Source organism: Kogia breviceps, chromosome 16 (genome assembly GCF_026419965.1).
Source record: "Kogia breviceps isolate mKogBre1 chromosome 16, mKogBre1 haplotype 1, whole genome shotgun sequence".
NCBI lineage: Eukaryota > Metazoa > Chordata > Mammalia > Artiodactyla > Physeteridae > Kogia > Kogia breviceps.
The window spans coordinates 50,290,936-50,318,459 of NC_081325.1; the positions used below are offsets into that span (position 1 = coordinate 50,290,936).

The window sequence follows — 27,524 nt, forward strand, 5'->3', positions numbered from 1 at the left end:
CACACACGTGCACGCACGCACACACTCGGCCAAGGCCGGGCATGCCATCTCCAGTCACACCCCAAGACATCGAGATCCTCCAGGGACGCGCGCTGCTCCCGCATTCTCCTAGGGCGCACCAGCTCTTCCACCGTCCCGAGACCGCTCTCCGCCTCCCTCCCTCTTGACCCTGCGGGGAAGGAACCGCCGCCAGAAGCAAGCTCCGGACTCGGCGTCAGAGGAGCCGGACCAGCCTGCGCTCAAGCGCGCCACGTGGAAGGCGCACGCCAGCAGCTGGACCAGAGTCGGTCTTTAACGTGGGGTCCCAGCGCCGGCAGCCCTGCCACTCCTCCCGGGTGTGATGGACCCTCCCCCGTGACTCCGAGCCGCGGTCTTGCCTGATTGGGGTCTGTGGCGCGGAAAACGTGGCAGGCCATCTGCGACTCCGGGTCGTCTGGCTGCGCCTTGATCAGGTAAGCAAAGTAGGTGAGGTCGTGGCTGTTGTGGATGAAGCGCGAGATGTGCTGCGCCTTGTGCTCGAAGATGAACACTGCCGGGTTGGGCTGCGCGGCCGTAGGGCCAAAGCCCCCAGCGGCACCGGCGCCCGGCGCGGGCACGCAGCGCAGGAAGGGCGCGCTGAGCACCAGGAGCACCTCGCGGGGCGCCGGCGCTCCGCAGCCGCCCGCCTCGGGCTTCTGGCTGCGCCGGCGGATCTCGGCCATGAGCCAGGGCAGCATGGGCAGCGTGGTCCTGCGGTCCAGGCACGACCCTCCCACGTACCACAGCCGGAACCTCTTGTCGCCCGGCTTCCCCTGGCCAGGCTGCGCAGTGGCGCCCGGCTCGGGCTCCAGGGGGTGCGGGAACGGCTCATCCTGGATGCAGCTGGGGGGCTCCATAACTCGCGCCTCCCGAGGGCACGGAGGCGGCCGGATCGGCGCGCCGCGCCCCCAGTTCTCGCGTTGAAGGCGCCGCCGAAACTGTGCCAACAGCCGCGCTGGGCCCCTGCGCCCGCCTCGGCGCGACCCCGAACTCCGCGCTTTAGTGGCCCTGCCCCATGCGGCACTTCGGGCGCGGCTCGCAGGCTCTGGCGGCGGGCACCCGGGGAGCGCCCGGCAGCAGGACTGGCAGGAGAGGGCGGGTTAAATCGTTGTCCTCCTTTCTCCGGCTCGAGCCTGGGGCCGGACTTCCCCCTTCCTCGTCCGTGGCTCCGCTGGGTCAGAGGACAACGCCGAGGGCCCCGCGCCTCCGCCGGTCGCCGCCAGTTCCAGCGCTGCAGAGCCGTTGCGGCCGCCGCGCTCGCCCCGGGCGGGCACGGGGAGGCAGGGCGGGGAACGGGCTGTGCGCCGGAGGGGGTGACTTGGGGCGGAGCTGACTCCTACCAGGGTGACCAGCTGTCACCTGGAAGGTCGGGGCTCCCGGGCTTCGGCGCGATCGGTTCTCGGGGAGGGCCTGCGAGAACTATTTCGATGGAAAATAACAAAAACAAAACGTGGCCTCGCGGGGGCCGCTCCTCCTCCGGTCGCCGCAGCCCAGCTCGCTGCTCCTCCTCCAACTGTTCCCGTCCCTCCCTCGCTTCTTCCTTCCTTCCAGGCTGCTTCTTTAATCGGGCTGCCACCCCGCCTCCCGTCCGGCGGGCGGAGAGTGTTGCCTATGAAAGCTTATCGGTGAAGTCACCTCTTCGCCTCTTTCTCCGGCCGCGATCCCAGACCGCCCCTCCAACCCGCCCCTCGGGCAGCAACACTGCGCCCGGCGCCGGCACTGCCCAGACCAACTCATCATCTCCCGGGTCACCGAGATCTCCGTCTTCTTCTGGGCGTCTCTGCTGCCCCCTGGAGAGGGGACCACTCTCAGTGGGACGCTGGGATTTTTTTTTTTAATTAATCATATTTGCTTGGTTTCAATTCCTTCTAAAGCCTGCATCATAATTTCTGAATCGTATTTCCTAATAATCTCCAAAAAAATACTCGTGTTTTAAATCACGAAATTACGATGAAATTTCTTTTCCATTTCAAAAGAAATTTATGATTTTTTTTTTTTACTGACACACATGGGGCTCTGGTCATCTGAACAAAAAGAAAAAAAAAAATTAAGGCTTTTTAGGTCTTTGTTTTTCAAGGCAAATGAACACTTGTTACATGTTTGATTTCGACCTAAAATCCTAGTCAGATCTACTGCCCTGATGACCTAGAAGGGACTTTATGGGCCCTGATAGGGGCCATATTTTCCTTTCTCCAGGCTCTCAAGGCTCTTGGTAGATTGTCTCTTTGATGCCGTACTCTTAAACCTTTGTAATGTGTGAGGATATTACAATAGTTAAGTGTGCTCCATCATTCCCTATTCAAACTTCTTTGTCGTTTAGGGTCAGATAGGTTGTCTAAATAAACGCACCTGACAGGTTATACAATAAACACGAGACAATATGCCACAAAACATAGCTCTCCTTCTTTGTCTCACAGAGGTATTCAAGTTCCAAAATATGTGCCCACTGTCTTCCATCTCCAACTCTCTTTCGGTTTTTCCCAGTCTTATCCAAAGCAGTCTCATTCCTACATTGCTTCACCAGCTACATCCAAGTAGTGCCTTCCACTGCACCGCTAATGTTGGAAGATTCTGACCCCAAGTCTTGACATGGGTGTTCCAAAGTTCCAGAAAACAATCAGGTCACATGATAACACCAAAATACAAGGCCATGCCCAACATTTCAAAAACACTGCAAAGTAACAAAAATAAACTGAAACGAGTTTTGATTAAGCCCTGTTTCCCTTATGAGAGTATTTCTCAAAAGAAAGTTATTTTTTAGGAACCAAATACATTTGACAATCTACACCCATATCAAGGTCACCAGTCACTGACCCTAAGGGACACTGTTACATAGGAGTAAAAAATACACATAAACTGAATAGAGAAAATGAGCTGTTTCAGTTGCTTCCAGGTATCAGCCCATCCTTACCAGCGGACCAGAGGCCATCATCTGTGAAACTCAACCCTCCTTCAAGACGATTTGCTTTTCTCTATCTGCCAAACCAGCTCCACCATCAAATCTGCCATCTTCGCAAGCTCCTTGGCTTTCTCCTCCACCTTCTGGCACAACTCTGACACTCTCGCATCAGCTTCCCCACTGGGATGCTGAAGGTGATTCAAGGCTTTCTCCTCCGAGGTCTCCACCTGCATTTCTATCTGCATGAGCGTATTATCCATCTTCCACAACTTGCTCCTGGTCCTCAGATACACTCTCGTGGGAGAGCCACCATACCCTCCCGCATCCCACGGACTACTGGAAGCAGGAACTGCTCCAAATCTTCCTAGGGCCCCAAAACTTCCACTTCCGCCGGTGCTTCTACCTTGTCCCGGTCCAAGGGGTGCATTTTTCCTGCCTCATCTTCAGAACCACACGACCCTCATGCCCTGCCCTGGGACAGCTGATCAGCAGTTACTGCTCGGGTCAAAAGCGACCCACACTCCTTGTCAATAGTATTCCTGAACTATCTTTTTAAAAATATCCCCTTACGCCTTTTGCTTCACAACTGCTCTGGGAGGAAACAGCCTCACATGCAAACTGCAGAGCTGTGAACAGAATCACGATCAAGTATTTTTAACTCCAATTTCTCTTTAAAATATAACATGGTATGACAAACATGAATCTTCATAGCTTTTAGTGCAGCCAATACATTTTATTCATTGTATTTACCCAGTTCAGAGCTAGTGTAGAGACTTCGCACCTTTTTATATGTAGTAATATATATTTCCAGGGAACTCAAAAAACATTCTAGGGATAATTTAATCATTCTAATTTTAAAGCAGAAAAAGAAGTATTCTTTTTTCTTTTTAGCAAATTGGACTTTCATTCTTTTTACTCTTACTAAATTATAATTAAGAGTTAGGTAACAGGTAAACAAAAATAAGTGGGAAAGACACTTAAAGTTCCCAATTTTCTCCAAAGGGTTCATAGGAAAAATGAAAACTCTGGTTCCTCTCCCATTCTGTCTCTCTCTCTCTCTCTCCCTCTCTCTCTCTCTCTCTCTCTCATATTTTTTTTTTTCCTTTAAGGTATTCTCACTTTCTGTAAAGCCTTGGGACTATTTTTTATCCTATATGTAATATCACTACAATCAATTCCCATTATTACTATGCAGAATTTCTGGGTGCACCCTGATGGCTCCCTTATAGATAGAATTTAAGCTCCAAGATAAAGACATTTTTAATTGGTTAGATTCACTCATTCGGTTTACTCACACCACCACGTTTTTGTGCAAAGTAGAACCATGTCTTCAAGAAGAAGTGAAGGGTTTCCCTGGTGGCACAATGGTTAAGAACCTGCCTGCCAATGCGGGGGACACGGAGTGGTCTGGGAAGATCCCACATGCCGCGGAGCAACTAAGCCCGTGCTCCACAACTACTGAGCCTGCGCTCTAGAGCCCATGAGCCACAACTACTGAGCCTGCGTGCCACAACTACTGAAGCCTCCGCACCTAGAGCTTGCGCTCCGCAACAAGAGAAGCCACCACAATGCGACGCCCACACACCGCAACAAAGAGTAGCACCCAATGGCCGCAACTAGAGAAAACCCTCGCACAGCAACGAAGACCCAACGCAGCCAAAAATAAATAAATAAATAAATATTTTTTTTTTTAAAGCAGTGAAAAGTTGTCCGAATGTGACTGAAACCTTGTAGAACCTTGCCAGAAACTTCTATATAGATCCTATTTCCCTAGGCCACATATCTGATATCTATAAAAAAGAAAGAAAAGAACAGAGATCTGGGGAAAGCATGGAAGTCTTGTGGGTTCTACCAAATCACCCAGCTTGGGAGCTAGGATTCAATCTGGAGCCCCAGCAGGCCATTTCTTACTGGTGAAAGAAAGCGATGCAATAAACATCTACGTATTGACAGAAACACAGAAGCATTGTCTTTTATTACACGACATCCTAAGTGTGATTGCTTCCTGCTCTGGAATATCCTTAGCCCTCTCTTTGTAACCTTTTTGTGATGTTTTGCTTACTTGCATTAATGAGCATTATTACTGTTTACCAATACCTGATCTTCTCTGCAGACTTGTTTTGGAAGTGAAATGTGACCAGAGGTGACTTGGGCCACATCTTTGAGTAGAAGCATTTAATTGCCAGTAACCAATGCCCCAGCCCTCTCGTGCTGTACATCCCCATGCTTCCCCTTCAGTGGTCATTATGGAAACATCAATATGGAGGTTCCTCATGATCGAAGCAGTCCAGAATGCTGAGCCAGCTCCTAGAGGACAGCTGTCCTGGAGAACCCCCCAGGCACACAGCACACTTCTTGTTGTGGGAAATAAACTTTTTGCTTTGTTAAGCCACTGGGATTGTGGAGTTGTCTGCTACCTTGTTGTAAATCTATCCTATCCTGTCCAATAAGGTTATTATACTATAGTATATATTGTATCTTATATAACTTGCTTTATTATCATTTAGACATTTGACTTATTGCATGAATGAACTATATGGTAAGCTATTAGTTTCTTATCATCATTGTATCACCTGCAGAAGCTTAGAGAATTGCATGCACATAAAAAAGTGTTCAATTATAGTTTGATTACTTGAATTTAGAAAAAGACAAAAGGATGATACAATTTTAAATGTTTGGCAGCTATTACACTGAATATGCAGGTCTATGATGTTTACTAAATGGTGAGGCAATAAATCATCCTCTGACCCCCAACCCTTCCACTCTCAACCCCATTGTTGCCCAAAAAAGGGCCAAAGAATATGCTCATGAAAAGCATTTCTAACAATCTGCAAGAAATATCTCCTGAATAGTCTTGTCTATGACCACTATGATATCCCAAAGTAAACACTTACATTTATTTAAAAAGTGCTCCTCTAATATCCCAATATTATAATGCTGTTAGCATTAATTAGAAGTTGTAACATTCAGTCAAATCCTAGTTTAAAAACTATATACTGCATGAGAAGTATAAGGGCCTGAGCTAGTGTATAAGACTGGAAAGATTCATCTCAATCTCTTAGCTTGTCTCCTTGCTTCCAAGCACAAATGTTCTCTTTTTTTCTCTTTCTATCTCTCTCTTCCATTCTGTACCCTCCCCCAATATCTACTTTTCTTCCCGCTTAAAAATCTTTAAATTAAGATACATTTCCTAAAGCTCAAAGCATGAATCTTTCTAGTCTTATATTTGCTGCTCTTCACTCCCCCACTCCCTCACCCAGACAACCTTTCAATTCCCAGATGCATTACATGCTCAGGTCTTCATGGGGCTTCCTAAGCTTCTTCCTCTCCCCGATTGCTCTTGCTTCCGAATGCCCACAACTTGAATTTCCCCCATCTTTCACTATGGAAACATTTCTCTATTGTTCAAGACCCAAGTCAAGAATCATGTCATCTGTGAAGTTGTTTCTTACTTCCCCAGTCAGTGTTAGTGGCCCTCTCTTCTTGGTTCTTTTTTAAAATACATTTCACTGTTATAGCTCTCATTACATTTATAATTACTGGGTGGTTTGTCTGTGTCCCCCACCACAAAGAGAGCATCTTGAGAGAAGGGATTATTTGTTTTGTGCTCTGTTTTCCCCCAGCAGAAAACACAATAGGTGACCCTTAATGGGGTCTTAATAAGTACTCAGTGAATGAATGAATTGAATTGAATAAATGGCAAATGAGAATTTAAGAAACTAAAGATTAAGAGGTTATTTTACTATCACAGAGGTGATACACCAAATGATTTAATTATATAATTTCATGTAAATGTACTAAATATATCCACTAGCTAATGATAAAATACTAGAAAATAATAGAATGCCTCTTCAAAATCATGGCGGAGTTCTGACTGGAGACAGTAAACAGAGCACAAGTGTTTGTGACTGAATAACAATTTGAGATACTATCAGGGTTTTCCCTTTATTGTTCCTTGTTCCCTGTGACCTTCCCCCAGCCCAGGCAGCCTGGGCATTGCATCTTCACTGATCCAGGGAAATGACAACACAGCAGAACACAGCTAACAAAAGAGTCCATTCTTAGCTTTCAGGTTTCAAAAGCTAAGAACCTTGCAAAGGCAGAAGATTTGGAATACTGTGTGCTCTCAAGTCAGTTTCTCTTGCTCTTCATACTAAAAAAAAAGAAAAGTTTCCCAAATTTGGGAGATGGAGACAAAGAGAGAGGAAATAAATAAAGCATAGCTACTAGGAAACTAGATATAAAATATATGATTTTCAAATTAGTACAATATTGATCTATCCAGTAGGAAAGGAAAGGGAATAAAAAGAAAAGGAAGGAAAAAAAATTAAAGTGTGATAATTAGAAAACTTAAAATAGTATGGCTACAGTAACTCCATATAGTAACTATAATAAATGTAAGTTAGTTACTCTAACAGACCAAAAGATAAAGACTTAAAGATCCAGGAATGTGTTGTTTACAGAATCACTTATAAAACAAAAGGACAGGGCTTCCCTGGTGGCACAGTGGTTAAGAATCCTCCTGCCAATGTAGGGGACACAGGTTCAAGCCCAGTCTGGGAGGATCCCACATGCTGCGAAACAGCTAAGCCCATGCACCACAACTACTGAACCTGCGCTGTACAGCCCATGAGCCACAACTATTGAACCCACGTGCCTAGAGCCCATGCTCCACAAAAAGACACCTCAATGAGAAGCCCACGCACTGCAATGAACAGTAGTCACCATTCGCCGCAACTAGAAAAAGCCCTCAATGAGAAGCCCGCTCACAGCAACAAAGACCCAATGCAGCCAAAAATAAAATAAATTTTTTAAAAGAAAGGATATAGAAACATTGGAAATAAATAGCAGAAAATATATCAGGCATACATGAATGAGAAGAAAATCAGGGTCGTGGTTTCAATGTTAGATTAAATAGAATTTAAAGTTAATGAAGGGGGTCATGACGAAATATTTGCCAGCGTAAGTACTAAGAAGATGATTTTATTTTTAAACACGTGCACACTAAATAAATTGCTCTCAGATACATAAAACAGAAACTAAAATAATGACAGGAAAAATAGTTTGTGACTTTAACAAATCATCCTCATATACTATAAGATTAAATAAACTAAATGTAATCAAATTTATTTTTGATAACATAATTAACAGTTTAAATATATGTAATGAATAAATGAATAGAGAATACAAAATTTTTATAGAGCACCTGTGAAGAAGCTAAAATTGACTATGCACTGTGTCACCCAGGAAACCCATAAATTCCAAAGAATTGCTATCATATACAACATGTTTTCTCATTATTATTCAAGGTAAACTAGGAATCAAAAAACATAGGTTTAAAAATCCACATATCTGGAAAGTAAGAAACAGAGTATTGAATAATCCTGGTTAAACAGAAAGTTATATGAGAAAAGTTTAAAGATATGGAGTTAAGTTTAAAAAGGAATTGTCTGTCAAAACTTGTGGAATACAGATAAATGTATTGATTAAAGTATGTTTATCAAAATTTAAAAAATGAATAAAAACAAACTAAGAATTTAACTAAAAAGAGAAAAAAATGACATGGAAAAACCCAAGGAAATAATAAGGAAAGAAGGAATAAAGTTAAGTCTAGAAATCAGGAAGATAAAGAATGGGAAAACAATAGAAAGGAATAGCAAGGAAGAATGTTTTAATATCTATTGATTATCTATATTGTTTTGAAGGATTTCGTGATCATATTTTTTTGCCTATTTTTTAAACTAGGGCCAAATTATAGAATCTCCCCATATTAGGAATAGTAACATTTTGTTCAGCATACATTTTCTGTATTTCTTCTAGTTTCTCATTATCTTTTTTGGACATAACAAAAAGAGAGAATACAGATTTTTTTTTTTCAAACACTCATGGAATAGTCAAAGAAATTAACCACACCTTGTCTTTTAACAATGTTTAAGGTGTCTTCACAAAAACTGAGGTAATTATTGATCTCCTTCAGCCCACACCCCAAATATAGGTGCTACTTCTTAATACTCTTCACAGAATTATAAATTAAGAATTATAAAAGTGACATTCTTTAGTTAGGAAACTGAAGCATAAACTAAGCAGGTAATGAGAGTAATGTTGTAGAAAATGAACACAATACATAGCAACTGATTCCTAATCAAATGCACAGTGCTTGGCACAGAGAAGGTGACTAATAAAATTCTGGTGAATGAACATGTTTAGAGCTCTGTTGAATACCAAAGAACAGAATCAGTTACTTACAGAGGTTAAAAATTTTTTTTTAATATTTGAATTTTATTGTATTTATGTTTTTATAAAGTAGGTTCTGTTGCATATTTTGCATAACAAGACTTTATCAGATGTGTCTTTGGCAACTGTTTTCTCACAGCCTTGAAGAAAACATTTGCTTGTCTTCTAATCCTCTTGATACTATCTTTTGTAGAGCAGAAGTTTTTAATTGGAATGATGGCCAGCTTATCAATTATTTTTTTCATAGATTATCTTTTTTTAACTTTACTTTTTATACAGTAGGTTCTTATTAGTTAACTATTTTACACCTATTAGTGTATATATGTCAATTCCAATCTCCCAATTCATCCTACCCCTCCAAACCACCCCTTTCCCCCCTTGGTGTCCATACATTTGTTCTTTACATCTCTCTCTACTTCTGCTTTACAAACAGGTTCATCTGTACCATTTTTCTAGATTCCACATATATGAGATAATATACAAAATTTGTTTTTCTCTTTCTTACTTCACTCTGTGTGACAGTGTCTAGGTCCATCCATGTCTCTACAAATGACCCAATTCCGTTCCTTTTTATGGCTGAGTAATATTCCATTGTATATATGTACCACAACTTCTTTATCCATTCTTCTGTCAGTGGGCATTTAGGTTGCTTCCATGACCTGGCTATTGTAAATAGTGCTGCAATGAACATTGGGGTGCATGTGTCTTTTTGAATTATGGTTTTCTCTGGGTATATGCCTAGTAGTGGGATTGCTGGATCATATGGTAATTCTATTTTTAGTTTTTTAAGGAACTTCCATATGTTCTCCACAGTGGCTGTATCAATTTACATTCCTACCAACAGTGCCAGAGGGTTCCCTTCTCTCCACACCCTCTCCAGCATTTGTTGTTTGCAGATTTTCTGATGATTCCCATTCTAACTGGTATGAGGTGATACCTCATTGTAGTCTTGATTTGCATTTCTATAATGATTAGTGATGTTGAGCAGCTTTTCATGTGCCTCTTGGTCATCTGTATATCTTCTTTGGAGAGTTCTCTATTTCGGTCATCTGTCCATTTTTTGATTGGGTTGGTCTTTTTTTTAATATTGAGCTTCATGAGCTGTTTATATATTTTGGAGATTAATCCTTTGTCCATTGATTGATTTGCAAATATTTTCTCCCATTCTGAGGGTTGTCTTTTCGTCTTGTTTATAGTTTCCTTTGCTGTGCAAAAGCTTTTAAGTTTCATTAGGTCCCATTTGTTTCTTTTTGTTTTTATTTCCATTACTCTAGGAGGTGGATCAAAAAAGATCTTGCTGTGATTTATGTCAAAGAGTGTTCTTCCTATGTTTTCCTCTAAGTGTTTTATAGTGTCTGCTCTTATTACATTTAGGTCTTGAATCCATTTTGAGTTTATTTTTGTGTGTGGTGTTAGGGAGTGTTCTAATTTTATTCTTTTACATGTAGCTATCCAGTATTCCCAGCACCACTTCCTGAAGAGACTATCTTTTCTCCATTATATATCCTTGCCTCCTTTGTCATAGATTAGTTGACCATAGGTGCGTGGGTTATCTCTGGGCTTTCTATCCTTTCCACTGATCTATATTTCCTTTTTTGTGCCAGTACCATACTGTCTTGATTACTGTAGCTTTGTAGTATAGTATGAAGTCCAGGAGGCTGATTTCTCCAGCTCGGTTTTTTTTTTTCCCTCAAGACTGCTTTGGCTATTCAGGGTCTTTTATGTCTACATACAAATTTTAAGATTTTTTCTTCTAGTTCTGTAAAAAATGCCATTGGTAATTTGATAAGGATTGCACTGAATCTGTAGATTGCTTTGGGTAGTATAGTCATTTTCACAATATTGATTCTTCCAATCCAAGAACATGGTATATCTCTCCATCTGTTTGTCCCATCTTTAATTTCTTTCATCAGTGTCTTATAGTTTTCTGCATACAGGTCTTTTGTCTCCCTAGGTAGGTTTATTCCTAAGTATTTTATTCTTTTTGCTGCAGTGGTAAATGGGAGTGTTTCCTTAATTTCCCTTTCAGATTTTTCATCATTAGTGTATAGGAATACAAGAGATTTCTGTGCATTAATTTTGTATCCTGCAACTTTACCAAATTCATTGATTAGCTCTAGTAGTTTTCTGGTAGCATCTTTAGGATTCTCTATGTATAGTATCATGTCATCTGCAAACACTGACAGTTTTTCTTCTTCTTTTCCAATTTGTATTCCTTTTATTTCTTTTTCTTCTCTGATTGCCATGGCTAGGACTTCCAAAACTATGTTGAACAATAGTGATAAGAGTGGATATCATTGTCTTGTTCCTGATCTTAGAGGAAATGCTTTCAATTTTTCACCATTGAGAATGATGTTTGCTGTGGGTTTCTCCTATATGTCCTTTATTATGTTGAGGTAGGTTCCCTCTATGCCCACTTTCTGGACAGTTTTTATCATAAATAGGCGTTGAATTTTGTCAAAAGCTTTTTCTGCATCTATTGAGATGATCATATGGTTCTTATTCTTCAATATGTTAATATGGTGTATCACATTGATTGATTTGCGTATGTTGAGGAATCATTGCACCCTTGGGATAAATCCCACTTGTTCATGGCGTATGATCCTTTTAATATGTTGTTGGATTCTGTTTGCTAGTATTTTGTTGAGGATTTTTGCATCTATATTCATCAGTGATATTGGTCTGTAACTTTCTTTTTTTTGTAGTATCTTTGTCTGGTTTTGGTATCAGGGTGATGGTGGCCTCATAGAATGAGTTTGGGAGTGTTCCTTCCTCTGCAATTTTTTGGAAGAGTTTGAGAAGGATGATTGTTATCTCTTCTCTAAATGTTTGACAGAATTCACCCGTGAACCCATCTGGTCCTGGACTTTTGTTTGCTGAAAGATTATTAATCACAGTTTCCATTTCATTACTTGGGATTGGTCTGTTCATAGTTTCTGTTTCTTCCTGGTTCAGTCTTGGAAGGTTATACCTTTCTAAGAATTTGTCCATTTCTTCCAGGTTGTCCATTTTATTGGCATAGAGTTGCTTGCAGTAGTCTCTTAGGATGCTTTGTATTTCTGTGGTGTCTCTGGTAACTTCTCCTTTTTGATTTCTAATTTTATTGATTTGAGTCCTCTCCCTCTTTTTCTTGATGAGTCTGGCTAATGGTTTATCAATTTTGTTTATCTTCTCAAAGAATCAGCTTTTAGTTTTATTTATCTTTGCTATTGTTTTCTTTGTTTCTATTTCATTTATTTCTGCTCTGATCTTTATGATTTATTTCCTTCTACTAACTTTGGGTTTTGTTTGTTCTTCTTTTTCTAGTTCCTTTAGGTGTAAGTTTGGATTGTTTATTTGAGATTTTTCTTCTTTCTTGAAGTAGGCTTGTATTGCTGTAAACCTCCCTCTTAGGACTGCTTTTGCTTCATCCCATAGGTTTCAGATCGTTATGTTTTCATTGTCATTTGTCTCTAGGTATTTTTTTGATTTCCTCTTTGATTTCTTCAGTAATCTCTTGGTTATTTAGTAACGTATTGTTTAGTCTCCATGTGCCTGTGTTTTTTACATTTTTTTAACCTGTAATTCATTTCTAATCTCATAGCGTTGTGGTCAGAAAAAGATGCTTGATATTATTTCCATTTTCTTAAATTTACTGAGGCTTGATTTGTGACCCAAGATGTGATCTATCCTGGAGAATGTTCCGTGTGCACTTGAGAAGAAAGTGTAATCTGCTGTTTTTGGATGGAATATCCTATAAATACCAATTAAATCTATCTGGTCTGTTGTGTCATTTAAAGCCTGTGCTTCCTTATTAATTTTCTGTTTGGATGATCTGTCCATTGGTGTAAGTGAGGTGTTAAAGTCCCCCACTATTATTGTGTTACTGTTGATTTCTTCTTTTAGAGCTGTTAGCAGTTGCCCTATGTATTGAGGTGCTCCTATGTTGGATGCATATATATTTATAATTATTATATCTTCTTCTTGGATTGATCCCTTGATCATTAGTAGTGTTCCTCCTTGGCTCTTGTAACATTCTTTATTTTAAAGTCTATTTTATCTGATATGAGTATTGCTACTCCAGCTTTCCTTTGATTTCCATTTGCATGGAATATCTTTTTCCATCCCCTTATTTTCAGTCTGTATGTGTCCCTACATCTGAAGTAGGTCTCTTGTAGACAGCACATATATGGTCTTGTTTTTGTATCCATTCAGCGAGCCTGTGTCTTTTAGTTCGAGCATTTAATCCATTCATGTTTAAGGTAATTATCAATGTGTATATTCCTATGACCATTTTCTTAATTGTTTGGGTTTTGTTTTTGTAGGTCTTTTTCTTCTCTTGTGTTTCCAACTTAGAGAATTTCCTTTAGCATTGGTTGTAGAGCTGGTTTGGTGGTGCTGAATTCTCTTAGCTTTTGCTTGTCTGTAAAGCTTTTGATTTCTCCATCGAATCTGAATCAGATTCTTGCTGGGTAATCTTGGTTGTAGGTTCTTCCCTTTCATCACTTTTAAATATATCATGCCACTCCCTTCTGGCTTGTAGAGTTTCTGCTGAGAAATTAGCTGTTAACCTTATGGGAGTTCCCTTGTATGTTATTTGTCATTTTTCCCTTGCTGCTTTCAATACTTTTTCTTTGTCTTAAATTTTTGCCAATTTGATTACTATGTGTCTCAGTGTGTTTCTCCTTGGGTTTATCCTGCCTGGGACTCTCTGCACTTCCTGGACTTGGGTGGCTATTTCCTTTCCCATGTTAGGGAAGTTTTTGACTATAATCTCTTCAAATATTCTCTCGGGTCCTTTCTCTCTCTCTTCTCCTTCTGGGACCCCTAAAATGCGAATGGTGTTGCGTTTAATGTTGTCCCAGAGGTCTCTTAGGCTGTCTTCATTTCTTTTCATTATTTTTTCTTTATTCTGTTCTGCGGCAGTGAATTCCACCATTCTGTGTTCCAGGTCACTTATCCTTTCTTCTGCCTCAGTTATTCTGCTATTAATTCCTTCTAGTATATTTTTCATTTTGGTTATTACATTGTTTATCTCTGTTTGTTTGTTCTTTAGTTCTTCTGTTTGTTTGTTCTGTAATTCTTCTAGGTCTTTGTTAAACATTTCTTACATCTTCTCAATCTTTGTCACCATTCTTTTTCTGAGGTCCTCGATCATCTTCACTATCATTATTCTGAATTCTTTTTCTGGAAGGTTGCCTATCTCCACTTCATGTATTTGTTTTTCTGGTGTTTTATCTTGTTCCTTCATCTGGTCCATAGCCCTCTGCCTTTGCATCTTGTCTATCTTACTGTGAATGTGGTTTTTGTTCCACAGGCTGCAGGATTGTAGTTCTTCTTGCTTCTGCTATCTGCCCTCTGGTGAATGAGGCTATCTAAGGCTTGTGCAAGTTTCCTGATGGGAGGGACTGGTGGTGGGTAGAGCTGGCTGTTGCTCTGGTGGGCAGAGCTCAGTAAAACTTTAATCTGCTTCTCTGTTGATGGGTGGGGCTGGGTTCCCTTCCTGTTGGTTGTTTGGCCTGAGGCGACCCATCACTGGAGCGTACCTGGGCTCTTTGGTGGGGCTAATGGTGGACTCTGAGAGAGCTCATGCCAAGGAGTACTTCCCAGAACTTCTGCTGCCAGTGTCCTTGTCCTCACGGTGAGCCACAGCCACCACCACCACCCTCCCCCCCACCGCAGGAGACCCTCCAATACTAGCAGGTAGGTCTGGTTCAGTGTCCTATGGGGTCACTGCTCCTCTCCTGGGTCCCAATGCATGCACTACTTTGTGTGTCCCCTCCAAGAGTGGAGTCTTTGTTTCCCCCAGTCCTGTTGAAGTGCTGCAATCAAATCCCACTAGCCTTCAAAGTCTGATTCTCTCAGAATTCCTCCTCCTGTTGCTGGAACCCCAGGTTGGGAAGCCTGACGTGGGGCTCAGAAACTTTATTCCAGTGGGTGGACTTCTGTGGTATAAGTGTTCTCCAGTTTGTGAGTCACACCCCCAGCAGTTATGGGATTTGATTTTATTGTGATTGCAACCTTCCTACCATCTCATTGTGGCTTCTCCTTTGTCTTTGGATGTGGGGTATCTTTTTGGGTGAGTTCCAGTGTCTTCCTGTCCTTGATTGTTCAGCAGTTAGGTGTGATTCTGGTGCTCTCGCAAGATGGAGTGAGTGCATGTCCTCTACTCCACCATCTTGAACCAATCTCTCCAGTGGTTAAAAATTTCTTCAGAGAAAGCAACTTTTCTCTTTTTTCATAATTTTACAATACCCATTTTTTGTCTTACTGCCTAATTCAGAAGCGCTTCTAGTGAAAAACTCTGAAAAACTCTGTTGTCATAAAACCTATTTGAGGGATTAAAACAAATAGGGTTAAAATGAACATTTATTTAATGCACAATTTCAGGCCAGACAGATCCACATCAGCCAAGCATATGCAGTCAAGCACAAGTTATGAAATACTGTATATTTCAATGAAGATATTAGTACGGAGAGATTAAAAACTTCCTGCACTATGCACTCCTTTATCTCTAAGTGGAATTTCACATGTCCACTCTTCAGAATTATGTGGATTTAAACTGATATTATTGACTATTTTCTCTTGAACCTAATGAAAATCTTTGCAACTGAAAGCAATAGTGATGCTGTAATAAAACTGTCCCCGTGTAAAAATGCTTCCTGTTTAATTATTATTTGTAATGGGCCCTAAGAAGCTTAAAAATAAATCTATTTTAAGTCTGTCATGGACGAATTATTCCACATTTTCCTTGCTGATTTTAAAATGCAACATTTAAGCCACTAACATAATAGAGATTAAAGTGAACAAATATACATATAATATTTTTCAAACCAATAATTATTTTGAACAGGTAATATATGTAGAGGTAGAGAGTTTGAAAGTTACAAAAAAAGGTAAATACAGCAAAATGTAAGTCTCCCTTCCACTCCTTTCCCCAGATACCCATTTTCTTTCTGGAAACAACCATTGTTATAAGTTTATTATGCATGGATCTAAAAATGAAATAATGATAATAGCCACCATTTGTTGAATATTCACTCTGCACCAAGGTTCCTCACAAAAATGGTATGAGATAAGGACCACTATTTCCCTCATTTTACAAATGATAAAACTGAGTCATACAAACATTAAGAATCTTTTTTAGGGTCACACTTTGTAGGTGGAAGAATTTTGGTTCAAACAAGAGCTATTATTCATATTTGTACAGACTGTACTCAAACAGATACTATACTAGAGAAGATAGCTGAACTAGAGTAATAGTTACTAGGATAATTGAGATTTGATAAAACTTTACAATGATGCCTTTAAAGGGTCTTTAACAGTTAAGAACTAATTTACTTACTTATGAAGTAATATTTATTGAAAACCTACTATGGTCCACGCACTGGAAACATACTTGCCACCCTCACATAAGAAATGCAGGCAAGGGAAAAGCAAATATAATATTATGCAGTATACAGAATTGGGATCATGCCATAACAAAACTCTAAAATATGTGACATTGATTCCAAGACCATGTGGAAGATGAAAAGGAAACCTTTAGTAGAAATAGCAAGAAAACGATTGCAGGAGACTAGAAAAAAGATGAGGAAACTGCTACAGAAGCTTAAAAAATAGTGACCTATGTCATATAATATAGTGGTAAAAGTATCACCTGCAGTAACTTGAAAGATAGTCCACCTGGTAACCTGATGGACTTTTGGATTTGAGCAGAGATTTCTAGGAAGAAAATTGAGAGTGTTAATACTAGCTGAAGTATGAGGAGCTTCAAGAAAGAGATGGGCTCTGAAAACAACTGACCAATATGTAAGCCAAATTTAAAGAGATTATAGAGGGGCTAGAATTTGCCAGTCTGGAATGTAAACTCTTATTTCCAGCTTCTCAAGCAAATAAAAGATTTTCAAATTAAGATATGGCCTAAAGATAAAGGATAAAATCAAAACTATGGCCAGAAGACACTTTTCTAAGGCTTCTAAGGAATTTAAATTGGTGCTTTCTTGGGCTGAACAAAATGGCTTCTCAAAAGCTTAAAGATGTAGGGCCACAGAAGCTTGATCTGAAAGTAGCAGTAAATTAGTCTAAAAAGAGAAGACTGTCTTGAAAACAAGTGTGGCTTTGGCTTCTAGAGCATGGAGTGAACTTTCATCTGATATATAGAAGACTCCCAAAGTTCTTAAGGGAATTGTACTAGCAAAAGTACTGCCAGCTTGGACTAATAGGGACCGTGACTATTCAATTGTAAAGAAGTTTCTGGGTTCCTAACTTTATACAGGCTGGAACAGGCTAAGAAAGTTGCTCAAAGGACATACAAGGAGATGAATTGGAATTGGAAATTTGGAATTTTAAGTGTCTGTGGTATATCAGAGCAGAGAAATCAGAGGAGTTGAACATGTGGTTCTAAAATTTAGGAGACAGGACTTCCCTGGTGGCACAGTGGTTAAGAATCCTCCTGCCAATGCAGGGGACATGGATTTGAGCCCTGGTCCCACATGCTGCAGAGCAACTAAGCCCGTGTGCCACAACTACTGAGCCTGTGCTCTAGAGCCTGTGAACCACAACTACTGAGCCCATGTGCGGCAACTACTGAAGCCCGTGCACCCAGGGCCGGTGCTCTGCAACAAGAGAAACCACCACAATGAGAAGCCCACGCACTGCAACAAACAGTAGACCCTGCTCGCCACAACTAGAGAAAGCCCATGCACAGCAACGAAGACCCAATACAGACATAAATAAATATTAATTAATTAATTAAAATTTAGGAGACAGATCTGGGCTAGAGATATAAATTTGAGAGTCATTAGCACATATGAAATACCAAATGACAAATGCAAACTTTCAGCTTTTGTTGAAATATAAGCAAAATCTTGGGACCCCAAGTGACAATGTTATTCAATGAGAATCTTTAACAGAAGCAGAAGATTGTTGACACAAGTGCTTTTGAGGATGCAGAGCACTGGGCTAGTTTTACAACACTATCATAAAAGTCAGGTTCCCAGAAAGAAAACAAATTCACCCTAGATGGATTCAAATAAGACTTTAATGAAAGGAGTAACAAGGAGTGGGCAGAACTGAGGAGGACAGGGAATATGGAGGCACTGAGAGCTTTGCAGCAGTGGGGAAACATTATTACACCTATGACTAAAAAGTCAAGAGTAGGAAACAGTGTTTTTTGTTTTGTTTTAAAATATTTATTATTTATTTATTTACCTATTTTGCCTGCATCGGGTCTTAGTTGAGGCACACAGGATTTTTAGTGGTGGAGAGTTGCGGCATACCTGTGGGATCTAGTTCCCTGACCAGGGATCGAACCCGGGCCCCCTGCATTGGGATCATGGAGTCTTAGCCACTGGACCACCAGGGATGTCCCCAAGAAACAGCGTTAATGGAACCTAGAGGGAAGCACTGCCCAGCAGAACACATAGTTGGGGGGGAACACAGCTACTGCCAGAGATATGGCATAGAGCAGGGAGCAGGCAGGGAAGAAATGCCCTGACCTCGCTCTCCTCTTGTGCTATATCTCCAGCTGGTATATATGCCACTGGACAAGCCAAAGGGGCGCAAGTGATATAGTCCTCAGAGGACAATTTTCCAAGGCATAAGGCAAGGGAGAGAGGGGCAGAGTGTATCCAGACAAGCAAATGGAAAATAACTAGCACAGGTTTTAGGTAAAGGAGAAGATTTAATAACATTTATAATTCAGGTATCAAAAATGCAAAAGAATGTATAGCACTAGCCAGTGGGGAGAAGGCCATGTTGAATTTATATATGCAGTTTCTGTATCATAAACATGAATCTCTGGACAGTTTGCTGAGAAGGACAAAGATAACCTTTTTTGTGATATTCTACTTGTAATTACAAAAGAATTATCATAATCATTGTCATAGTCATCATCATCTCCTTCAAAATGTAACATTAACTCAAGACAATAGATGCTACAAAGTTTGTTTTTCATGTTTGTTATGATAATGTATTTATGAATTACATCAGCATTGCATGAAACTGTATCTGTTAGAATGTTTGTTGTAAGAATTGACTCTACACACCTATGCTGTAGTATGTTCCCAATCAGCATGAAATAGATTGCTAATAAGGATTCATTAACATATTTATTTTGGCTTTCTCCTTATAGACCTATTTAAACAAGATAATCTTTTTGATTCCAACAACTTCATGTCTAAACACAACGTCAAAGCATTTTTCTTACATGATATGGATGATAATTTCAGTCTGAAGAGCTGATGACATCAACCACAGAGCACTGACAATGAGAAGGAAAGATGCCTAGGAAACCCGGAGGAACATCAACATTTAAGGGAAATGCAGACCAAAATGTAGCATGCAAAAAGACTGAGAAGGATAAACCAGAGACATAGGAAGAATATGGTGTCATGGAAACCCAGTGAAAAAAGAAGTGGTCCACATTTTTACATGCTGCATACAGATCAAATAAGGTGAAGACTGAAATGGTTCCATTCCATTTTTAGCCACATGCACATTATTAGTGACCACAGAGAACATACTTTTAGTAAGAGCAGAAGTAGAATGAATGAGAGATGCAGACATTAAAATGCTAAATATAGGCAACATTTTAGAGATGCTTGGCTCTAAAGAGAAGAATAATGACTAGTAGCTGAAGGAGGGAGTGGGGGACAGGGGGGCTGTTTTTCAGTTGGGTTCCATTTAGTTGGTTTTTAACTGGTAGAGAGTATTGAGCACAGTAAAATGCTATCGGGAAGAAATGAATGGAGTGAGAGAAGCTAAATCTACAAAAGAGAAAACAGTTAATCAACAAATGGAACATGGCAACTGTTACAAAGTAGATGCTCAGTAAGTCTTTGCCAAATAAATGACTGAATTCCTTTATAAGAAATGAGGTATTTAATCCAGAAACCAAGTGAAGAAATTGTCTGTAGACAGGAGGCACAATACCTCTTCCATCAAGAAGGCAAAAAATGAGGACATGAGTGTGGATGCAGTTCATTTGGTAGATGTGGTGTCAAGAATTTGAGAAAGTTCCATTAGATGATTTCTATTTTCTCTGTGAAATGGAGATGAGATCATCTGAGAAAAATAAAATAAAAATCTGAGGAGTGGTAGATTGGAAGGACTGAGAAGAATGAAAAAGGTTTATGAATAGTCTCTTGTGTTCTGAAAGGATGCTTCATAGAGAAGCTCCTCTAAGCAGCTGCCAGCCTCTGCAGTATGCGTGGTGGCTCATGAAAGAGGTTGCCCGGTGTATATACTCCCTGTACAGGGCCTCAGGGCTGAATCAGGCGAACTCACCATCATCTGGCATCTTTCCCTGTTCCTCCCTCACTTGAAACTCTTAGCCACAGTCTTCAATATTTTTTCTCTCCTTTGTTTTCCTGGCATTGTTCCACCAGATTTGGTAGAGAGCTCCCTGGGAGTCCATGACCTTGGACAATTCTGCCTCCTAACCAGGAGAATGTTCCACAGTTCCACTTGAGGACACTTTTCATAGCTCATTACAATTCTGAGACCTGCCTAGCCAGATACTGACCCTATCACCAAGGCACCCGCTAACCTTCAAAGGAGCAAACTGGGCGTAAGGTCTAAGAAGGGGGCTAAGCCTACTTCACTGTCTATCCAGGCTCTTCACACAGAGCTTGAGTCATCTTTGCCCTCAAGCCCCTGCTCTGGCCTGCTTAAGTCCTAAGGGCTTCATTCCCTCCACTCACCCAAGTACCTGATGGTGGAAAGGACCTCTCCCTTTGAGAGGAGATCCTGCTTGCAATCTACCTCAGTATGACCTTAGCCCATGGCCTCAACAAGGAAACTCTATTAGGTTATAACCCAGAAAGCCTAACACGCCCCCCCCCAAAGAGAAAATAGTCATAAGATAGGCAGTTTTGTTACAACAGTCAGAAGAACTCCCAAATCTGTATAAGGATAAATAGTACAATATTCTGTTCAACACAAAAGTTGAAGACAAAAATGAATAAACTATATGTCTATTGTAGTCATTCCCTAACCAATAAATGATGTGTATATAAAGTATTCTAGACAAACTCTAGGGAATTTTCAGTCAATTCTCAACAAAAGTTTAGAGGATGCAACACAAATTCTTGAATAACATATGTAGCTTCGTAGAAAACTTTGCCAAATAATTGATTATCTAGTATTGAGATTATGTAAGAGAAAACACTGAAAAAGGTGGCCTAGGGAATTTATTTACAGCAAATGTGGAGGGAGAAGGGGAGAGAAGCAAAAATGATGGCTGAGAAATTAAAAGCACTCTGAGAAGCAGTGGGGCCATCTCTGGATTATATAGGTACTAAATTTTCTCATCACTTTGCTCTAATGTATGTGAAAAAAGTTATTTAGACCAGGCAGTATTTTTTATGGTTATAGCTATAACTCTAGAGGAGAATTTTTCATCTGTTTTGGATCATTAAACTCAATATGTGCACTTGATTAAAATTCCACTCTTCTCTCAGCTACCCATTATGATACTCCCTGTTTTAAAGTAATTCTCCCTTGTTAAGAGTGATGCATTGCTTTCCTATTTAAAAAAGAAAAGAAAAGGCAGTGAGAGGCAGATCTCTGAAAGAGGCTATTTTTTTTTTCTTGTTACTTTGCAAAAACAGCAGCAGCAGAAGTCCTGGAACAGGGAAGCTAGAAAATCTATCTTTTTGGACCCCCCTCTCTCATAAAAAGTAAAGGGAAACTTATTTTCAAAATAAGCAATAGAAAAAATTTGGCCAAGTACCATGCAAAATTATTATCATTAAAAGCAGAATAAGAGGCAGAATAAAATCCCCACAAACCATGACAAAAACACTTCGAAAAGACATGGCAACCAAATGTGAAACTATAAAATCTAATATTTCAAAATAAGCTGAAAGAAATTAAGAAAAGTATAGAAGCTATGAAAGAATAACATAAATCAGCATTAGAGAAACTCAAAAATAGCAAAACCAGAATCTGGGGTTATAAAGCAAGGAAGCTGAGATCTTTGCTGAGTTTCTCTCTGCCATTTCTTTCATCTGGCCCTTCAAACACATCAACTTGAGCCCATTTTACTCTAGGCTAACACTGCCTTTGCCATGAGCCTCTGCAGTGCTGACATGCAACAGCAGATAAAGCACATGGTAGCTTTCATTGAACAAAAGCCAGTGAGAAAGCAGAAGAGACAGAGGCAAAAGCAAAGAAAAGGTAAAAGGTTGAGAAAACTTATCTTGTGCAAACAAAGACGGAAAGTTAGAATTATGAAAAGAAAGAAATGCAGTTTGTGTAGCAAAAGGAAATGTCCACTGTGACGAATCAAAGCAAGTTCAAAAGTCCTCTGAGCCGAGAAATGACCACATTACAGACCTAAGTAAAGCAAAATACACTTAGCAAGGTGGTAGAAGTACAACCAGGCACCGAGGGAGGCTGTAAACCCTGGTCCTCCAGGGTTTGTACTTGTTGCTATAGCCCCTAACGACTCTTCCTTACAGGAATCGAGACCCCCTGCTGGTAGAGGTCGAAGTGCAAAAAGAAATCCTTGTATATAAAACTGCCACCAGAAAATGATGCTGATGTCTAAATTGATCAAGGGGCCTACCTGTCTGAGTAAATAGCTGGCCATTTTGAAATCCGTGATGGAGATCACAAAATAAAGGTTTCCAACACCCTACAAAGCCAGCTGGATCTCACAGTTCAAGAAGGATGCCAACGTACAGTGAACCTTGTTTGGTTTGATACCAACAGAAAGTTTTTGGATTAAGCCTTTTTTTTTTTTTTTAATAATTTATTTTTGGCTCTGTTGGGTCTTCATTGCTGCACGAGAGCTTTCTCTAGTCGTGGCGAGTGGGGGCTACTCTTCGTTGCAGTGGGCGGGCTTTGCATTGTGGTGGCTTCTCTTGTTGCTCTAGGTGCGTGGGCTTCAGTAGTTGCAGCACATGGGCTCAGCAGTTGTGGCTCACAGGCTCACTAGTTGTGACGCACGGGCCTAGTTGCTCCGTGGCATGTGAGATCTTCCTGGACCAGGGCTCGAACCTGTGTCCCCTGCACTGGCAGGCAGATTCTTAACCACTGTGCTACCAGGGAAGCCCTGAATTAAGCTTTTGAGAGGTGGAGCTTACTCCACTGCTATACGACTGCAATATGAAAGCATCTGATATTTGAAAAAACAAGATTTTCTATGTTACCTCCTCTTTGATGTTCTGATATTGTTCTATATTTATCAATGGAATGCCTCTTCTGTAGCTCTTGCCTTTGTTCTAATCATTAAGATCAGGAGAAAACTCACCTGAACAAACAGGAACATGACACTAATTCTAGAAGTTATTATACCATCTTCAGTGGTTTTGAGCATGACGTAGAGGAGATCTGACAATCGCTGTAAGACTTTCAGCCAGTCTTCTGCTCTTTCTCTAGTTTAGAGAGTTTTAAGTATCTTGAAGCCTCCGCTCTTTGGAGTTAACATGCCCATGGCAAGCATTCATTGCAGCAATGGGTACTTCACCATTTGGGCTTAGGAGTTTTTCTCATATATAAATGTGCTTTATTTAGTGATACAAAAAGTTTATATAGAGGAAAAAAAATGAGAGAACTCAGGAAATAATTTAAAACTTTTTAAGGAAGCATATATAAGAAGAAACACAAGAACAAATGAAAACAACAAATGACAGAAATAGAAGATTAAAAGGAAGAAAATGTTAAAATTCAAAAAGAAATGAAGAAAGAGGTGAAAAGGATTTGAGAGAAAGTGACAGGTATGGAAAACAGTCAGAGAAGTTCCTACAGATGCATACCAGAAGTGCCCAAAGAAGAGAACCAAATCAATGGAACAGAACAAATATTAAAAGCCTATAATCCAACAAAATTTTCCTGAAGTAAAAAAACAAAAAACAAAAACTTGAACATACATCTTGAAAAGCACACTATGTACCTGGAAAAACTAATCCAAAATGACCAACACCAAGACTTATTTTAGCAAAACTAATGAATTTTAAAGAAAAACTTTAAGTATTCATTTTGTATCTAGACCAAAACACAAATCATTTATAAGGGAAGTGATATCAAATTGTCATCAGATCTTTTTACAGCAACCCTTTATGATTGAAGACAATGGAGTAACATACGCAAAACACTCAAGGCAAGAAAATGTGAGCTAAGGGTTTTATATCCATGCAAACTGACATTTAAGTATAAGGAACATACAGAAACTGTTGTGAACATTCAAAATGTACAGAATCTCAGGCATGTACTGGTGCATGTAAGAATTCAAACTCCATCTTAAAGGGGGTAGTTACTACTCAGCTCTAGCCAATTACTGGCACTGGAGAATGTACATGCAGTATTTTGGGGTCTTCCAGGTTTTTAAAAAGACTCTCAAATTAAAAGAAAAACTTGGTGGAAACAAAAAGATCATTTTGATGAACAATTAGACATGTGACTTTTAAACTGAGGCTACAGAAAACTACCTACTTATTTATTTATGCATCAATTCATTCATTCAATATTCAGTTTTATTATTTGAAGTTTTAACAACTAGCACATAATTTATAATAAGGTATTTTAAAAAGATGATCACTTGATTTTATTATTTTACAACTTTATTCATGTTTAACATATACTAGAGTATAATTCCTATCTTCAGATGTACACCATGACTTGGGAGAGTTTTAATGTTTAGATTACTTATTCTGTTCACCTTACATATCCCTCAGTCTTATTGTCAATTTCTTTTTAAATGTTTTAGTCAACTTAGTTTTTCCTAATGATTTGTGTGTAAAACTACTTTTAGAAATTTGTTGGAGTCAAACAAGCTTCTTTTACTGCCTATTATGGAACAAACTGCTTACCAATTCCTGCATCACAAATGAAAGTAAAAAGAGCGCATTATCTGGCTCAAAGTATACTTTAATTATGGCAGTATGTATGATTGAGGCCAGCTGTATGATAAAAAATTGCTCTACGATTTATCTCGGTCTCCCATCTCGGAGAAAGAACAAATATATTTGTAAACTAAAGATACTAATATCTTTTGACTTTTTAATAAAACATGGCAAATTCTCAGGATATAAAAAATAAGTTATATGGAAATTTTCACACAAATAAAAAAGACAATGGTATAACAAACCCAAATATACACATCACCCAACTCCAACAATTATTAATAAATAGCTAATCTCTCCCTGATCAATATCTAAATGTTTACGGGTAGGAACAAACTCCTCAGCTGATTTGTAGTCACCCTATAGTACTGAAAACCACTGTCACAAAAAAACTTACCTCCTCAAGGGCATGATCAATTTCATTCACCTCAGTATCCTTGGCGCTTGGTACATGTGCTACAGAGGAGACACCAAGTACATAAATGATGAACGGTTAGATGTCTATACTAGAAAGCAAGGGGTTTTTCACGCCCAACTATGAGTGGTGTTTTTAGCAAGAAATAAAAAATACTGTCTTTCCTCATCCCCCAAACTAAGCTGCTGCTTCTACAGCATGATGGGTTTTGCACATGTTGGAAGGGGACAGTAAACAGTCTGCTTCTCTAGGGTTTCCCATTTGCCCTGCCATTCATTTGGAAACTCCTATGGGCCGGAACGTTAATATCTGTCTGAATTCCTCCAACCTGTTGCTTAGTCATCATGGCTTAGAATCTAAAATCTGCCTACACCCTGTGGTTATGTTCTTGATAATAACAGTTCTTTAATAGCACATCTTAAATAGTCCTTTGCCCTTTACCTTGGCACAGAAGTGTGAAACACAATGAGATATGTAAGTGCTTTTCTTTAACAGATGTTCTTCATATGCTGAAATAGTAACCAGCCAAAGATTAATAGCTATTTTCTCCTATGGTACTTGGAATTCAAAAGAGCGTAAATCAGGATCAAGTTAATCAAGTTATGCGATTTGTAATATTCAGTATTTCTGTGTGCTATGAAATGGTGGTTAAATCAATAGCTAGCAGATCCCCTTATCAAATACAGGAGTAGTAAAATCCGCACACTCATTGGAGAATGACAGGTGAAATAGTAAAATGCCATTTAAATGAGGGCACGTAAGTTTCTTATTCAAATTTGAAAACCTTAATACTTAAACTCTGAAACTCTTCAGCAGTATGGTAGAATGTATAGGCTAAATTTATACTAGCATCATTCATTTCATGAGAATATTAATATTAATGAATTAGCACAAAAGCAAGTAGATTACTTCTTTAGGCAATATATAAGAAGCTATTTAGCAAGTTACCTCTATACTTTTTAGATGTGCTTAATTATCCCTGTGCAGAAAAGAGTTAACATAGCACCCCTGACTGCTTATACTTAAAAAGGCCAGCTGACAAGGTTGGCCGTTGGTTGGCATCTGGGAACTTGGATTCCAGGAGTGTTCCCACCATTGACTGATATGAGTGGCTCACTGTGCCTAAATTGTTTGTACAAACAATGTAGTTATGGAACCCTCTGCATTCCTTCTGGGAGTCCGAAATTCGGCTACATGACAGGCAGGGGTGCCTATGTGAGAAGCTCCCAATAAAAAAATCTGGGTATTGAGTCTCTAAGGAGCTTTCTTGGCTGGCAACATTTCACACAATTTGTCGCAACTTCTTGGGTGAGAGATTAAGCACACCCTACGTGACTCCCCTGGGAGAGGAATCTTGGAAGCGTGCACATGTTTACCACAGATTTAGCCCCATGTGCCTTTCCCCTTTGCTGCTTATACTTTGTATCCTTTCACTGTCATTAACTACAGCCATCAGTATGACTATATGCTGAGTCCTGTGAGGGCTCCTAATGAATTACCAAAACTGAGGGTGGTCTTGAGTACCCCCAACGCAATCCCCTAATCTACTTTTAAAAGAATCACTCAATTTGAGGATTAATAATGTGTACCTCAACGTAAGATATAGCTTCTAAATGCATTACTAATGAAAACTTAAGGATTTCCTAAGCATTGTAAATCAAGAAATCTGTACAACTGATTGTAATTATACCTTGTTCTGATTTTGGTTAAAATGGTGTAGTCAACCTTACAGACCGTTAATAAGGAATTCTCTTCTAGTTGCTGTGATGATGTTGCCCAAGATCACATCTGACCCATTGTAGAGTACCCCGTGTAACACAGGACCCACAGACAAAATTCAGATCTTTTAACTAAATTAGGTGTATCTTGAACTATATGTTTTACTTTTATCTTACCATGCCTCTCATGAGTGGTTGGGGTTTGTTTTTCTGGTTTGTTTTCTTAACTTTAGAAAACTAATAGTTATTTGCAACCCAATCTAAACCATTGTACAGGATAGTAATCTACGCGTATGTTTCTCTGCACTGAACTTGGCTATACTATTTTCCTACTCTTATTTTAATGTGTCCTAACTTCCCCAGTGTTTTTCTAACTCTCTTATTGCAGGTATTATTGCCAGACATTTCAAAAG

General features: G+C 39.8%; 1 protein-coding gene, 1 long non-coding RNA gene and 1 pseudogene across 11 annotated transcripts in view; 1 reads left to right on the forward strand and 2 right to left on the reverse strand.

The window, feature by feature from the left end:
- LOC136792793 (uncharacterized) lies at positions 1–23,977 on the forward strand. Its single transcript, XR_010837226.1, has 3 exons — positions 1–452; positions 19,263–19,584; positions 22,594–23,977. It is a non-coding gene; the product is annotated as an uncharacterized lncRNA (long non-coding RNA).
- Positions 1–27,524, reverse strand: part of TBC1D4 (TBC1 domain family member 4) — a 247,786-nt gene that overhangs the window by 207,245 nt on the left and 13,017 nt on the right. For 5 of the 10 annotated variants that reach the window (XM_067016514.1, XM_067016515.1, XM_067016516.1 and 2 more), the window contains one exon: positions 25,376–25,434. The exons of 1 other annotated variant lie outside the window; for it this stretch is intronic. Coding sequence is in view for 3 of the 9 variants with exons in the window: in XM_067016511.1 (XP_066872612.1) it covers positions 378–875 (498 nt within the window). In the remaining 6 variants the exon portion in view is untranslated. Of the gene's footprint in view, positions 1–377; positions 1,726–25,375; positions 25,435–27,524 lie in introns of those variants that run through there. 4 more of the 10 variants (XM_067016511.1, XM_067016510.1, XM_067016512.1 and 1 more) reach the window with 3 other exon arrangements.
- LOC131743392 (MORF4 family-associated protein 1-like) lies at positions 2,897–3,382 on the reverse strand (annotated as a pseudogene).